This window comes from Girardinichthys multiradiatus, chromosome X (assembly GCF_021462225.1).
Source record: "Girardinichthys multiradiatus isolate DD_20200921_A chromosome X, DD_fGirMul_XY1, whole genome shotgun sequence".
NCBI classification, from domain to species: Eukaryota; Metazoa; Chordata; class Actinopteri; order Cyprinodontiformes; family Goodeidae; genus Girardinichthys; species Girardinichthys multiradiatus.
Window position 1 is genome coordinate 22,582,705 of NC_061817.1, and position 16,579 is coordinate 22,599,283.

Genomic DNA, 16,579 nt, shown 5'->3' on the forward strand with positions numbered 1-16,579 from the left:
AGTAACAAGAAAACAATGTTGCTGATAGCTTTTTTAAATTTACTAGAAGGATCTGAAAAGTAACCAAATACAGAAATAAAGTCTCTAAGTTAGCAACAGTGGTTCAGCCAGAGAAAAGACCAAACCACACATCAGAGGGGAGATGAGTATGTCTGCAAAGGAGAGTGGCCAAATAAAAATGTAATAAGAACTATTTTCTTTTACAATTACACTATTTTTGGTCTTTTGAAGCCAAATTTGAAATTAAATGATAACTTTGATTAATGGGACACTCCTAGAACATACTTTAATACACTTTGAAAGCAACATTTGTTCAAATATAGGCATACAGCTCCACTGAGGTTTGGTTAAATGCCACATGGCACCTTGTACCTCAAACCCATGCTTTTTGCAGCCAGGTAGCTTCTGGTATATTTCTGGTTCGATATTTGACCACTCTATTTGTTAGTAAAGGTAGAGTTCATGTAAACTGGTTTATTTCTTAGCATTGACCCATCTTTCAATAGATGATCCGAATGATCACTAATTTGCCAATGATAAGTGTACGGAAACATCTGACCGTAAATACCACCATATTACATCACTATCTCTGTAAGGCTACTATTCCACACAGAACACGCATAACACAAATCGCCAAGAATTGTTAAATCACAGGATTTTTAGGTGAATTTTAATAAGTTCCTCAATTTGTAACTCATTCATATTTCATTCTCAGTCAGTTCTTGCAATTCTTGAGCCACCTGGAATTTGTGGTAAACATTTCGAGCTCCAGATAATTCTTAACAAATTCGCAGTTCATTCTTAGTTATTGGAATCGATTCCTAATTGATTCGTAGGCATTCCCACCAGGGGGCTCTTTTCCTTCCTCTTTGAAGCAGTCTTCTTCTAGCTATCGGCAGCAGATGTTGATACTCCAGTTACAGGGCCCATACTACAGCTGCTCTACGTTGAACATCCATTTTGGAACTGATGCTCAAGCAGGGGTGAGGACATTTTTATTATATTTTGATGGGAAATCCCACAAACTGAATTGCGACAAATTCTAATTTAATTGTACCTCGTTCTTAGATGCATTAAGCATGTCAATAACTGATTCCTAGTGGATTCCTAAAATTTGTGCAGTATTCTTAACAGATTCTTGTTAATCGTACTGAATTCCTGACAATATTTGTACAAATCAAGCCGAATTTATCTTTATCTATCATACCTGTGTCGTAACTGAATCTTAGGACGTCACAAACTGGGCAAGAAAATTTGTAAAATTCCAAGAATCCTCACAAATTTCAAAATTTAACAATTCTTGGCAATTCGTGTTATTTGTGGTGTGTGTGGAAAAGAGCGTAAAAGTCGTAGGCACATATACCAAACAGGCTGATTCATGTACTTTCTAATATTTCCCTAAAGCATAAAGGGTTTCAATGACATATAGAGATAATCAATATGTCCAGTTGCATTAATCATCACATTAACAATTTGCACAATACCAATTTTGCAAATGCTTGCTAAGCAATACTTGGCCCTCCAAGAGTATATTTGTCAAGTTAGATGTCTGACTCTCTGAGATGTTCAGATCTGATCTAGATTATTATAATTCATATGCTAAACTAATAAAGATTGATAGGAGTATCATGTTGATGGAAAATAAAGAAAAATAATCAGAATCAGTAAATCACAATATTTAACAATAATTCAGCCCGTTTTTCTAATATCATGCAACCCAAATTACAAATACAATCTATTCAATTTTCATATTTGATTGAGATAATAGTTGTGGTGCATAAATCCTATTGAATTAATTACTTCAGCTTTTATGTGCTAATCTCTACCACAAATAAAACTATTCATGCTGCCCCTCTGTTGATGGGGCATCTCAGTCCCAAATAACAACAGCACAAGAAGCTGTTTACACTACTGACGTTGATTATTCGTGAACGTTCTGAAAGCATTTAGAAGACAAAGCTGCAGAACGTGAAAACATAACGAGAAGAACTTCGCTAGACCGTTTTGAGGATAATCAGTCCCCACACAAAGACATACAGGCAGAATTTTAGCTGGTGAGGAACGACAAAGGGATAAAAATAAGATTTTTGCTGAAATCTGATGACTCCCACATGACACTATGCTCGCACACAGATCCCTGCAGCAAGGATCAGGACCCCCACCACCCTGACCCACTCTGCAGATAGTGCAGTAGAGAACTTTAACTTCTGCATCGGAACCTTCTTCACAATCACTTCTCTTGTTGGAGATTTCTATCCTAGACTGAACTCTCCTCAGGGAATAAAGAACGTCCTGCAGCTTCAGCTCATACACCTCGAAGACCCATTTGTAGCAGTAGGGTAAAAGAAGAGCCTATTGTTCAAATAAGCATGTCTCATGATCTGACAAAACACAGCAAGTGCATGATCTATGGATGATCAAAGCCAGTGAAGGCTAAATATGAGCCACTTAACTCAGATGACAGGAACTTTATAAAAGAATACTGCAGACAGTCATTTTAACATTTAATCTAAATCAAATTTATGAACAGCGGTTTCATAAAGCTTTCACCTGACAATTCTCATTTTAGCTCAACCCAATTTTTCTGAAAAACTATGAGTAGCAGCAAATCATTCATTTTCTACCTGCTTGATAATGGAAAAAATAAGCTTATCACAAAACTTCTGCTTAAATAAAACAATGATTTCTCAAAAACCGCGCATAGTTACACAGTGTCACTGAAAATCCACTAAAATACTAAATTCCTCCAAATTGTGCAACAGAAGTATCTTTACAAATAAAACCAAAGAAAAAAGAATTACAGCATATCTTCTTTTCTCTTCCACAAGACAGGCCGTCAAATACCTCAAAATGCAGAAGCAAAAGCAACATCAACTAAACATTTCTTTCTACAACATCCATTCAAAATAAATAACCTAATGTTTGAGAGGAAAAGCTCTGATTTCCTGTCAGATGTATTGGAATGTCAAATCCTTCGATCATTAATTCTATATAAACATGACCCTTAGGAAGGTTTTCTATCTTGATCGATCAATATTTTTATTTTGCTTTAGGATGAGAGCATTTTTCACAACAGGTAGAATTGGACTCTAAAACAAAGCAACTTTTCTGCAATACTTTTAGTGTGTTTTACGTGTATCCCCCTCCCTGTTTAAATTGACTGGAAATCTGAATGAACAGCTGCCATTTCTCCAAAATTTCCTTTTTAGAAGCTTCTTCCAATCCAACTTAAATTAATTTCATTTCAGTTTATTTAAAATGTGCAGATAGACAACAAATCTCTTTCTCAAGGCACAGGTTTTGTGTTTTATGATGTCAACTGGTGAAATGCTTTCTGTCTAGGGAAGCTCAGCCAATTGCATCGAGTCTCTGACTTTGCAGCAATCCCTCCTCCTGAACGAGCATGTAGCAACAGTGGAGAATTGATTGCATTGAGTTAACTTCACAGCAATCCCTCATAACAAGCATGAAGGGCCAACAGCCTTTGTGCTTCTTACTACTTCATTTTCTAACAGCTAGTCTATTTTTAACATAGCTAACTTGGAGCCTTCTTCATTCTGTAACAACTTCCAAACTGAAGAGTGATCGAGAGTCCCCACTTGGTATGGTGCATTCACTGATCAGAAAAATGATCGGGTTTTATGTTTTCGACAGGCTAACAGATAAGGGTTGTAAAGTGAAGCAAGTTGTTACTCTGTTGGTGGCTGCAAATCTCAACATATCATCTAAAAAGGTACTGGTACTGTCAGCCACAGCACATGTGCTACAAGGGTCACCCCTCTCCTAACCCACTTTGTAGTTGTAATTTAGTTTTTCGGCTGAATCCACAAAGCTCTCTCTTTCATGTAAGTTGTTAGCTTTTTGATTAATGTGTCATCTCCCTTGTTCCTCTGCTCTGATGTAGACGGGCATACAGAAAGCGAGATACAAAAAGTGTGTTGTGCAAGTCTGTGACCAGGACACTGGCCTTTTATGGGAACCTCTCTCACATCCCCTGATGGGCTCTACTATTGTAGACTCTTATAATATTTCTTTCTATGTTGTGTTTTGGATTTTTTTTCTATCATCTCCTTTAATGCAATGAGACTGAAATGTCCTGACATGGCACAAGATAACTTCTGCTGCAACAGAGTAAACAACAACCAAAAACTGCAGGTTATAATTTATAGACTGTACAGGCATGCAAAGCAAAGGAAATTGGTCTGTCACCTTTTTAAACTCAACCCAAAACACATAAAAGCTCCACATTGCAAAGAAGAATCTTAAACTGAAGTTTTTGTTTATTTTCACCAACCTTCTCCAGCTTTTCAAAATGCTCCCGGAGGAACTTCATAGGACGCTCAGGCTTGGCAATGCAGAGGTTCACGATGCACTCTTTGAGGATCTGCTGGATGTTGTGCTTCTGCACAAAGATCTCACACCCCTTCAAACTCTCGTCTTCTTCCAGAGCCGAGGAGGAGGTGGCCATCTTATCTTTTATCTCTGTGGCAGTGGGATAAAAACAGGGTGGACCATGAGAGGAGGGGAGGGAAAGTAGAACAGAAAGGGGGCAAGAACTCGCGAGGTAGGCAGCTTAGAGAAGGGTTGAGGAAAACAGAAATATTTGAAGGAAGGGGCAAAAATGGGGACCTCACAAGAACTCAACTCACAAGAACTCAACTCACAAGAACAAAGGACAAAATAGCAGGAATGAATATATTTTTAGTAAAAAAGCCAATGATATGAGCAGTTGTCTCTTGGCCATGTCCTTCAAATGAAGAGTCGTGATTATAGAAATCATTACAGGCACACTTCTGATCACTTGTTGATTTCAATGATACATATATTTTAATATTATTTAATCAGATATTAATCATATAGGAAAACCAATAGGAACACTAAACTGCAGTAGCCACCATTCAACCCAAAGGCAGCACTAAGATGGTTTCAGGGCTTATATTGCACACTTAAACAAGTTTACATGAAATAAAAAAAAATAGCACAGTAACATAAAGAAAGCACACTTAATGCCCAGTTTATACAGTTTATCTGCAAAAAACGTTGATTTGGTATTTAATTTATCTTTAAATCCGGTGGATGAAAGAAGGTTGCTTACAAGAAATATAAAATTGTTTTTTTTTGGAAATAGTTTTTTATTTCAAAAAATGGAAAGGCACAGTGTAGTTGCTAAAGGGAAACTACCCATCTCTCCATTTTTGGAACAGCTATTTTAAAAGCGTAGTTAGGAAGCTGCTTGTGTCTCTTAAATGGCTGACTGCAGACAGAATACCTTGGCAGAGAACCAACCAATAATGACATTTTACATTTTTGGTTACAATGTATCAACATTCAAAATGATTAAAAAGTCCACAATATATTTATAATTATATATAATTAAAACTGTAATAATCGATATGCTATATTATTTTAGCAACAGTAGGAATAATTATTACTTTTAGTGTTTCATATAAAGCCAGTTAGATTTCATTGAGTAAAAATACAGTAAAACTGTCTTTAATATATATTAATACATATGCCTAGCAGTCATATTTGACAATTTTCCAAATTGTTTTACTTTAAAAACGGCAACAATTGATGAATATTCATTTCGAGCACTGAGGCATAGAGCTTTTTCCATGATCTTGCGGATATATTGGTCCTATTTTATAGACAGTGGTATTCTTCTAAAAAGAAAAGAATGGCTTTTACCCATTTATTTTCCCAATGAAGTTGCCTTTTAAATAATTTCTAATTAGGTTTAAATTACTTGCTATTCTTTCATTACTGTTCTTATTAACTTTTACACCATTATCTAACTATTATTAATACCATTCCAAATGAGATAAACATTAAATTCAATGATAAATAATAAACACATTTTTTATTTAGTCAATTGAATATAATTTAACTTAATAATTTTAAGTTAGAGCTCTGATTATTTTCAACTACAAATGGGCTACAAATAACACGCTACAGCATGATATATCTTGACAATCCAGGAAGAGGACCAGAGAAAACCACTTTGTTTCACTTCCTGAACGGCAAATTACATTTCCAGTAGGGTTATTGTTGCATCAACATTATGTAATGACATCTACAGAGTGTCATATTTTTCCAGAATGCATGGCGCAGCAGTGTCCATTGGTAGTGAATTAGCTGTAAACAGTGTCGCTTGTGGAGAAAGTGAGCACCTGTGCAGCCGCATTCAAAGGAAAGCTCACGCAGCTAGCCCGGCTAACCTTACAGTGAGCCCCAAACCAAAACGAAGGGAAATTACTGCGACAATGACTGATTGTGAAACTGATTGGTTTATGAAGTTTTATATAATTTATCAGATTGCTACAACATTTACATCTGAGTCACATATGGATAACAAAAAGGGGTTAAAAATGACCCTGAGACTTGAGGGTGTGCAGATTACGTAATGTCAACCTGTTAATTATCCATACAGGTTTAATTGTTATATGTAAATTGCTACAAGAAGGTCCCATATCAGTCCTAGATGTGTTGTGCAATTTGAACTGCACGAACACCATCAACCTTAGCAAAATCCGCATGGGGCCCACATCCACCTGTTGGCTGGTAACGTCATGTAATTCATACATAAAAACAAAATGCTGTAACATCCAGTGTGCTAAAGAGGCAAAGCACCATACCAGATGTTATCCAAGATGTGCTTTGGTGTACCATTAACAATAAACAACATTTCTAGATTTAAAAGAAGCATAAACGCATGTATCCCTCAGCAGATGATGACTTTTAAAGATCTAAGTTGTTTCAGCTAGATAATGTCAAACTACACAGTTTAAACATTACAGCAGAATAGCTGTCTCTAATCCAGATCTGTAACTCTCAATGAAAAATATTTAGAGCACTGTGGTAAACTAGCAACCCCAAACAGTCATACAGCGTTAACAGGTTACCTGAATCAAGGTTTTAAAAACTACCATTTTCTATTTTCTACCTTACTCTTCCTTCAGTTTAAAGTCCTTTAAATGAGATGCCAGAAAAAGTGACCAGTGAAATGTTTTTTGGTTGTTTTTCTTCCTAAATAAAGTAACAGAGCTACACCTCCGCCACCTGTTGCTGTGCACTGTAAGTCAGCTGGATGAAAGAAGGTTGCTTACATGAAATATAAATTTGGTTGATTGGAAATAATTTTGGTTGCAAAAAATATGGAAAGTTGCTAAAGGATAACCACCCACCACTCCTGCTTTGAAACAGCTATTTTAAGAGTATAGTTAGTAAGCTGGAAGTGTCTTTTAGGCAGCTGACTACAGGTTGGCTACCTTAGCAGAGAACCAGCCAATATTGACTTTTTATATTATTGTTTTCTTTGTATCAACATGCATAACGATTAAAAAGTGTTATACTATTACTAATTACTAATACCATTATTAAAACTGTAATAATTGATATGCTATATTATTTTAGCAACAGTGGGAATAATTGCTACTTTTGGTGTTTCAAATAAAGCCAGTTAGATTGTGTTATGTGAAAATACAGTAAGACTGTCATATTTTTGCTCAAGGTTATCAGAGTGGGAGAATCTCATACTTGCCCATGCCTAGCAGTCATATATTACCATTTTCAGAATTACTTTCCTTTAAAAATGACAACTGATAAAAACTCATATGGAGCATGGATGCCTAGAAGCTTTTTGCATTATTTTGCAGGTTTATAGGTCCTATTTTACAAACAGTAGTATTCTTCTAATGGAAATCAATAACTGAGGGATTTTACCCATTAATATTTTTCCAATGACGTTGTCTTTTAAATCATTTCTACTGGAGTTACATTACTTGCAATTCTTTTATTATTGTTTTATTTACATTTTACACCATTGTCTAACATTCCAAAAGAGATAAACATAAAATGTTTAACAATATTAAACACATTTTGGTTTTCTTTTAAATTTATTCACTTATTTAAAGAAAGAGCTCTGATTGTTTTAGATTACACATAGGCTACAAATAACACGCTACAGCATGATATATCTTGACAATCCAGGAAGAGGAGTATAGAAAACCACCTTGTTTCACTTCCTGAAAGGCAAATTACATTTACAGTAGGGTTATTGTTGCATTATACAGCATTAGGTAATGATATCTACAGTGTCATATTTTTCCAGAATGCATGGCGCAGCAGTTGGTCCGTGGGTAATAAATTAGCTATTAACAGTGTCGCTTGTGGAGAAAGTGAGCACCTGTGCAGCCGCATTCAAAGGAAAGCTAACGCAGCTAGGTCGGCTAACCTTACAGTGAGCCCCAAACCAAAACGAAGGAAAATTACTGCGACTACCGACATCATAAAAGCAAACCAGCGACCCCCTCTCTCTTTATAAACAGCTGTTTTTTATGAGCACGGTTTAGTCGGAGCTGCCGCTGATGGTCCCTACCGTCTGTTTGTGTAGGATGCTCAGTAAGAAAACACTTCGCTGGGGTTGGCGGATTGATGAGGTACCGCTGTCTAGCTGGGATGCTGCTGCTGCTGCTGTTGCTGCTCTGCCTTTCTCTCTCCTGCCCGCTCGCTCTGCGTCAGTCTGCATGACGTCAATCTGTCATCCTCTCGACCGCAGCGGCGGCGGGAACGCGGCAACACCATCGGCCCAAAGCGGTGGAAAAGAATAAACAATCTAAAGACTTTTGTTTGACTGTACGGTGTGAGCCATTTTTAATTACCTAATTTATACCAATGCTCTACCTCCTAGGGTAATTTGAGTAACAAACGTCAGAATTTAGTTAAAAGTAAAATATGTGAATTCAACTTGAGGCCTACTTCCAGATTACAAAAGTTAGATGCAGAGGAGTACGAGTAGCAATACTTCAGTATATTTGTATTCAAGTACAAGTAAAAAGTAGTCACCCCAAAAAGTATTCAAGTATGATTTTGAAAAGTATTTGGTGAAAACAAGGCTACTCAAACAGTGAGTAACTGTTTTCTCATCACATCTAATTTAGTTTGTGAAAAATTATGTAATCAGGCAGACAAAAGTATATAAAAGTTTGTGCAAATTCTGATATTTTAAAGAATAGCATAAACAAGTACAAAAAAACATACATACAATCCCAAATCTACTTTTTACAACATAAAGGTTTTAAAACAAATATTTCAAATAGGTAGGTAGGCAAAGTACTTCCAGTGACAATATATGCTGTTTAGTGTATATTCACTAGATCTTCAATTAGTACAGCAGGTGCAGCAGATAAAATATAACATTAGAACACTGAAGCTTTTTTCAGGTCATCTGAAGTTTAGAAAATTAACCGCTGGTAGAACATTCCCTGTAATTTCCACAGGTTATTGTAATAGCATGTAACCAAATAAACAGTCATCTGAAAGCTGAAGATGAATCACCAGTTTGCCAATCCATTACATATTAATTGGTTAAATGTAACTGAATTTTAAAGGGTAAAATAACTTTTGAATATACATGCATACAGGCATTTTGTTACAACTACACATTTCAAAGTTATTTTTTGGATTTTAGATTCAATTCAATTTAAAAATGCTTTATTAATCCCTAAGGGAAATTAACTGTAGTAGCTCATATAAAGGTTTCTTCAAAGTGTCGTTGTAGAAGCTGATGGCTGTGAGCAGGAAGGATCTCCTGTAGCGGTCTGTCTTACAGCAGATCTGAAGAAGCCTCTGACTGAAGACACTCTGTTGTTGTACAACAGTCTCATGAAGAGGATGCTCAGGGTTCTCCATAATGTTGTTTATTTGAGAAAGAATCCTTCCTATTATAGACTAACATGAAGTAGTACATGATTGTGGAAGTGGAAAATAAACTGCACTTCTGAAAATTTGAAAAGTGGGGCTTGCATCTATGTTCTGTCTTCTCTGCTCTGACACCCCCAAATAAAACTAGAATTGCCTTGAGAAGTCACATTTTTGTAAATTGTTTTCACCTGTATGTAATTTAAATATCAGTATAAATCCAGCTGTTGTGTGTAGGCAGAGCTTTGTTGGAGCACATTAGTGAAGAGTAAGTAACACAGCACTGATCAGGTATAAAATTGGAGAGTTGAGTAAAGCAGGAACGCCTGGCGGAGCCCTCGGCCAGGGATGTATTCAACTCCCACCTCCGGGAGAGCTTTGACCAGATTCTGGGGGATGTTGGAGACATAGAGTCCGAGTGGACCATGTTCTCCGCATCTATTGTCGATGCTGCTGCCCGTAGCTGCGGCCGTAAGGTCTGCGGTGCCTGTCACGGCGGCAATCCCAGAACCCGGTGGTGGACACCGGCAGTAAGGGACGCTGTCAAGTTGAAGAAGGAGTCCTATTGGCTGTGGTTGGCTTGTGAGACTCCTGAGGCGGCTGACGGGTACCGTGAGGCCAAGCGTGCCGCAGCCCGGGCTGTGGCAGAGGCAAAAACTCGGGCCTCGAGGAGTTCGGTGAGGCCATGGAGAAGGACTACCAGTTGGCCTCGAAGCGATTCTGGCAAACCGTCCGGCGCCTCAGGAGGGGAAAGCAGTGCTTCGCCAACACTGTTTATAGTGGGGGTGGGAGGCTGCTGACCTCGAGTGAGGACATTATCGGTTGGTGGAAGGAGTACTTCGAGGATCTCCTCAATCCTGCCATCGCATTCCCTGGTGGAAACAGAGGCTGGTGACTCGGGGTTGGACTCTTTCATCACCCAGGATGAAGTCACCAAGGTGGTTAAAAAGCTCCGTGGTGGCAAGACTTCGGGGGTGGATGAGATCCGCCCTGAGTACCTCAAATCTCTGGATGTTGTGGGGCTGTCATGGTTGACACGCCTCTTCAACATTGAGTGGCGGTCGGGGACAGTGCCTCTGGACTGGCAGACTGGGGTGTGTTCCAACTGCAAGGGGATCACACTCCTCAGCCTCCCTGGTAAGGCCTACGCCAGGGTATTGGAGAGGAGAGTCCGGCCGATAGTCGAACCTCGGCTTCAGGAGGAGCAGTGTGGTTTTCGTCCCGGCCGTGGAACACTGGACCAGCTCTATACCCTCTACAGGGTACTCGAGGGTTCATGGGAGTTTGCCCAACCGGTTCACATGTGTTTTGTGGACCTGGAGAAAGCATTTGACTGTGTCCCTCATGATGCCCTGTGGGGGGTGCTCCAGGAGTATGGAATCGGGGGCCCTTTATTAGGGGCCATCCGGTCCCTGTACGAGCGGAGCAGGAGTTTGGTCCGCATTGCCGGCACTAAGTCGGACCTGTTCCCAGTGCATGTTGGACTCCAGCAGGGATGCCCTTTGTCACCGGTCCTGTTCATAACTTTTATGGACAGGATTTCTAGACGCAGCCAAGGGCCGGAAGGGGTCTCGTTTGGGGACCAGTGGACTTCGTCTCTTCTTTTTGCAGATGACGTGGTCCTGCTGGCCCCCTCTAGCCAAGACCTACAGCATGCGCTGTGGCGGTTCACAGCCGAGTGTGAAGCGGCTGGGATGAAGATCAGCTCCACCAAGTCCGAGGCCATGGTACTCGACTGGAAAAGGGTGGCTTGTCCTCTTCAGGTTGGAGGCGAGTTCCTGCCTCAAGAGGAGGAGTTCAAGTATCTCGGGGTCTTGTTCACGAGTGAGGGAAGAATGGAGCGGGAGATCGACAGACGGATCGGTGTGGCTGCCACAATAATGGGGGCATTGTGCTGGTCTGTTGTGGTGAAGAGAGAGCTGAGCCGAAAAGCGAAGCTCTCGATTTACCGGTCGGTCTACGTTCCTACCCTCACCTATGGCCATGAACTTTGGGTCATGACCGAAAGAACGAGATCCCGGATACAAGCGGCTGAAATGAGCTTTCTCCGTAGGGTGGCTGGGCACTCCCTTAGAGATAGGGTGAGGAGAGGAGCCAGTTGAGGTGGCTCAGGCATCTATACCGGATGCCTCCTGGACGCCTTCCTCGGGAGGTGTTCCAGGCACGTCCCACCGGGAGGAGCCCCAGGGGACGGCCCAGGACCACTGGAGAGACTATGTCTCTCGGCTGGCCTGGGAACGCCTTGGGCTCCCCCCGGAGGAGGTGGAGGATGTGTCTGGGGAGAGGGACATCTGGGTGTCTCTGCTGAGTCTGCTGCCCCCACGACCCGGTCCCGGATAAGCGGAAGACGACGAGTACGAGTAAAGCAGGATTATGTTATAAAACATCAAAAGAAAAAACAACATATAAAACAACATAACATATCTGTAGCTACTGTTACTGTACTGTTTAATCCATTATCTCAAAAATGGCACTACTTGTTAAATCTATCACATCAAATCTCAATAAAATACATTGTAGTTAGTGGATATAAATGTCATCCATTAACTAGCACAGTAGATGATGAGAATAAAAAAAGGTAATTTCCAGCAGGAAGCACATTACAAAATATATGTAAATTATTTCGGTCAATCAGTCTATGTTGCTTTAGATTAAATCTGGATTTATTTGACCTCTAGTGTTTACTTAATTCTATTAAATTGGGCGACCTGTGCGTGTAAATGTCAATAAAGTTCTCGGTTTTGAAACTGAAACTATCGTAAAGCAGCCGTTTGTTTTGTCGTTAAGCAATCGGTTGTCCTAGCGACAGTTAAGATGGCAGCGACTGGAGACGAACATGCTGCCTCTGAAATTTTGAGGGGTATCAGCCGACATTTAAACTGCCTGAATGAGGACAACAGGGCGACAAGAAAACGGGCTCTTGAGTCGATAAAGCAGCAGACTGTGAATAAAGGACTACCCAGGGGCGTTTTACAGGAAGTATTCTCTTCTCTCCTCAAGCCTCTCCTCAAGTGTCTGTCAGACCCAATGGAGAAATGCAGAGAAACCACCATTGCGACCATAACAGAGTTTATTCGTTGTGTTCCCAAACCGGAGGAATCGTTGCCCTATCTCATGCCCTGTCTGGCTCAGCGTTTCGGGGACAAAGAGATCTTAGAGCCGTCGGAGGAACTTCGACTGTCGGCGGTGGAGATGTTGACTCTGACGGTGGACGTGTGCGGCACACATTTAACGCATTATCTTAACGAAACGATCAACATTCTGCTGAGAACAATCGTCGACCCGTTTCCGGATGTCAGAAAGGAAAGTTGTAAATGCACCGTTAGCTTCGCAAGATCTGTTCCAGGTTGGTTACCGTGGTTTCATGCCAACACATGCTTGTAGTCGTCTCTACTGCGCAGCTGCGATTCATTCAGGGTTTTTAAAAAATTTCTCAGTAAGTTGTTCTCAAAGCTTGAGTCTTATAATGATGACAGATCGCACATTATTGTTATACAGGATATAAACAGAAGTCAATGTGGACAGAGACTGGTTTCATGGCTGATGGGAATTTGTGTGTTGTCTTTATGGCTTTGTTTATTTAAAGCTACTAGTCAGACTGTATGATCAATCCATCTTACTTTAGGTGTAGCTTTTACCTATTGATCACCTATCAGTTTTTTTTTATTTTGCGGTTGTTAATTAAAAAAAAAAGTTATACAAAATCTACTCTCCCAGAGACGAGTTTTCATGCACACATGCCTCTGATGACATCACATAAGGCAATTTGACATTTACTGGTATGGAGGGTTAATAAAGGCTATAAAATGTAGCAATTTTGAAACTTCAAAAACTTTGCATATATCCTTACAGCTTAAAATCTTTCTATTGAAATACCGGAGAAAATAATGTAATGTTGCCCCTCCCCCATCTACTCCTGTGCACCTTTGGAAAGCTGGCTGAAATAAGGCTACTTATTTCAGCCAAAAACACTTCTCTGCAAGTGTTTTTTGTCACACTTGCAGAGAAAGCCAATTTGGCTGTTTGAAAATATTTCCGGTTGCAAAAACACAGTCAAGGTGTGGAAAGTAAAATAGAGTCCAGTTTCATTATTTTGTGTTTTGTCACCAGTTTGTAGGTTATGAGATGACCTTCAAGCTATTATGGTAAAAGTAACTAGTAGTGGTAAAGCATTTGAAGCATTCAATAAAAAATATGCTAATACCTACCTCAATGCCTTTTAAAGACATTTACATCAGGTGGCACCTTATGGTTGCAGGAAATGTATCTAATTGAAAGGAGAACTTCGGAGTGCAGGGGTCACACTTAATTCTTAACTTGGCTTCAACTGGCTCAGCAGTCTGGTCAAACGAAGTCAGCTCCGGCTTTCTGTTCCATTACACTTTGCTTTAATGCAACTCAACTGTTTCAGGCTCTATGTCGAAATCTATTGAAACATGTTGTTTACCATTGATGGCTGATCAGCTCAGTTCAAGGAAATCTAGTGATGTCACTGACACGAACATACACAAAGCTGAATCAGCAGTTTCTTTGGGGTTTTTTTAATCCTGTGTTTTGTCTTTTTGTTTTAATCAAAAAGCTGAGTTAGTTTCACCAAATCCTTATAAAAAATTAAATAAATAAAAAGAAGCCTTTTTGATAAAATTGATTGTCCTAAAAACATATTTAAAGTTTAGTTTTAAATTTTAAGCTCTTATTTATTGTTTGGTTATGTTTTATCATGAAACTGTTTATTTATGGGCTGCACGGTGGCGCAGTTGATAGCACTGTTGCCTTGCAGCAAGAAGGTCCTGGGTTTGATTCCCAGCCTGGGGTCTTTCTGCATGGAGTTTGCATGTTCTCCCCGTGCATGTGTGGGTTCTCACCAGGTACTTCGGCTTCCTCCCACAGTCCAAAGACATGCCTGTTAGGTTAATTGGTCACTCTAAATTGTCCTTAGGTGTATGAATGAGTGTGTGAATGGTTGTATGTGTGTTGCCCTGCGATGGACTGGCGACCTGTCCAGGGTGTACCCTTCCTTTCGCCCATAGACTGCTGGAGATAGGCACCAGCTCCCCCGTGACCCACTATGGAATAAGCGGTAGAAAATGACTGACTGACTGTTTATTTATTTGCAAAGCAAGAAAACAGTAATCAAAACAAAAATCTAAAATTACAGTTATTTTCTTTCTTTCTTTCTTTCTTTCTTTCTTTCTTCTTTCTTTCTTTCTTTCTTTCTTTCAGAACATTTTCACATGCAAGCTGAGAGTTTGGTCAAACCTCTTATGCAGACCATAACCCATCAGCACTCGCGGGTTAGGGTTTCGGCCATCGAAGCCACTGGAGCAGTCATACAACATGGAAGCGGAAAGAACTTGGATGATGTGGTATCACACCTCGCGCAGAGACTATTTGACGACTCGCCGCAGGTTTTGCTTTCATTATTAAGTGTGTTTTAGAGAGCCCCACTTGTGTATACGCCATCACATGCTGTTTAGTTGTTATGTGGCTCCTTTAAAAAAAAATCTACATTTTTATCTCTTAGCAAAGATTTCTTCTTCAATTCAATTCAGTTTATTTATATAACGCCAATTCACAACACATGTTGTCTCAAGGCACTTCACAAAAGTCAGGTACATACATTCCAATTAATCCTAACAATTGAACAGTGCAGTTAGAGTTAGTTATTTATTCAAATTGGATAAAAAGTTTTTCTGTATAAGGAAACCCAGCAGATTGCATCCAGTCAGAGACTTGTAGCATTCACTCCTCCCGGATGAGCATGTAGAGACAGTGGACAGTCACTGGTGTTGACTTTGCAGCAATCCCTCATACTGAGCATGCATGTAGCGACAGTGGAGAGGAAAAACTCCCTTTTAACAGGAAGAAACTTCCAGCAGACTGGGGGTTTTAGAGAACAGAGCAGAGACACAAAGAGAATAAAGAAGCCTTGATCCAGGAGTCCTTTCGATGGGAAGGAAAAGTAAATGTTAGTGGATGAAGCTCCTTTAGTTGTTTCATTTAGAAAGAAAGAACAGATAAACTCTGAGCCAGTTTTCAAGGTTAGAGTCTGAAAGAGAGCACATATAATTAGTTACAGTAAAAGCTCAGTCAATCGCTATATCTAGGAGAGAGAAAGGGTTAAACACTGAAAGACAGGGCTATGTGGAGCATCGGTAGAGGGTGAGCATTAAGTTGTTGCCAGCAGAAGCTTGGACGATTCCCCTCTCCAGAAAGGTGTCACAGGTAGACACAGAGTCAGGAAGAGAAAAGAGAGAGAACATAAAGTTAAAAGCTGAAATAACAGCAAATAATGCAAAATTGGAGAGTAGTGTGAGAATGTAGCAAAGAGGGTGAAAGTGGTCATTATGTCCTCCAGCAGCCTAAGCCTATAGCAGCATAACTACAGAGATAGCTCAGGATAACCTAAGCCACTCCTAACTATAAGCTTTATTAAAAAGGAAAGTTTTAAGCCTAACCTTAAAAGTAGACAGTTTGTCCATCTAGAGCCCACTGATGGCCATTGTTATACTAAAATTGCATATTGGAAAAGAGAGGGGGTCATACAGGTAGCAGAAATGGAGGGTGTGTTTGCACCTCAACCATAACTGAGCTGGTTTGGGCTAAAACCTGACTCCCCCTTACTCCATCCAACAGGGAGGGAAGAAGACGGAGGTAAAAAATAAGGAAGATAGTTCAGGATAACCTAAACCACTCTAACTATAAGCTTTATCAAAAAGGAAAATTATAAGCCTAGCCTTAAAAGTAGACAGGGTGTCTGCCTCACGAACTAAAACTGGGTGCTGGTTCCACAGGAGAGGAGCCTGATAACTAAAGGATCTGCCTCCCATTCTACTTCTAGAGACTCTAGGAACCACCAGTAAACCTGCAGTCTGAGAAC

General features: G+C 39.9%; 2 protein-coding genes across 2 annotated transcripts in view; one reads left to right on the forward strand and one right to left on the reverse strand.

Annotated features, from left to right (window-relative positions):
• The window catches only part of LOC124863574 (cAMP-dependent protein kinase type I-beta regulatory subunit-like), a 105,682-nt gene extending 97,153 nt beyond the window's left edge, over positions 1-8,529 (reverse strand). Inside the window, exons 1-2 of the mRNA XM_047358009.1 lie at positions 8,378-8,529; positions 4,295-4,482 (exon numbers count right to left, since the gene is read on the reverse strand). Of these exons, the coding sequence (XP_047213965.1) occupies positions 4,295-4,468 (174 nt within the window). The 5' untranslated portion in view covers positions 4,469-4,482; positions 8,378-8,529. The remainder of the gene's footprint in view (positions 1-4,294; positions 4,483-8,377) is intronic.
• A 3,951-nt stretch (positions 8,530-12,480) lies between these two features.
• The window catches only part of LOC124863580 (dynein axonemal assembly factor 5-like), a 40,122-nt gene continuing 36,023 nt past the window's right edge, over positions 12,481-16,579 (forward strand). Inside the window, exons 1-2 of the mRNA XM_047358026.1 lie at positions 12,481-13,045; positions 14,923-15,107. Coding sequence (XP_047213982.1) covers positions 12,514-13,045; positions 14,923-15,107 — 717 coding nt within the window. The 5' untranslated portion in view covers positions 12,481-12,513. The remainder of the gene's footprint in view (positions 13,046-14,922; positions 15,108-16,579) is intronic.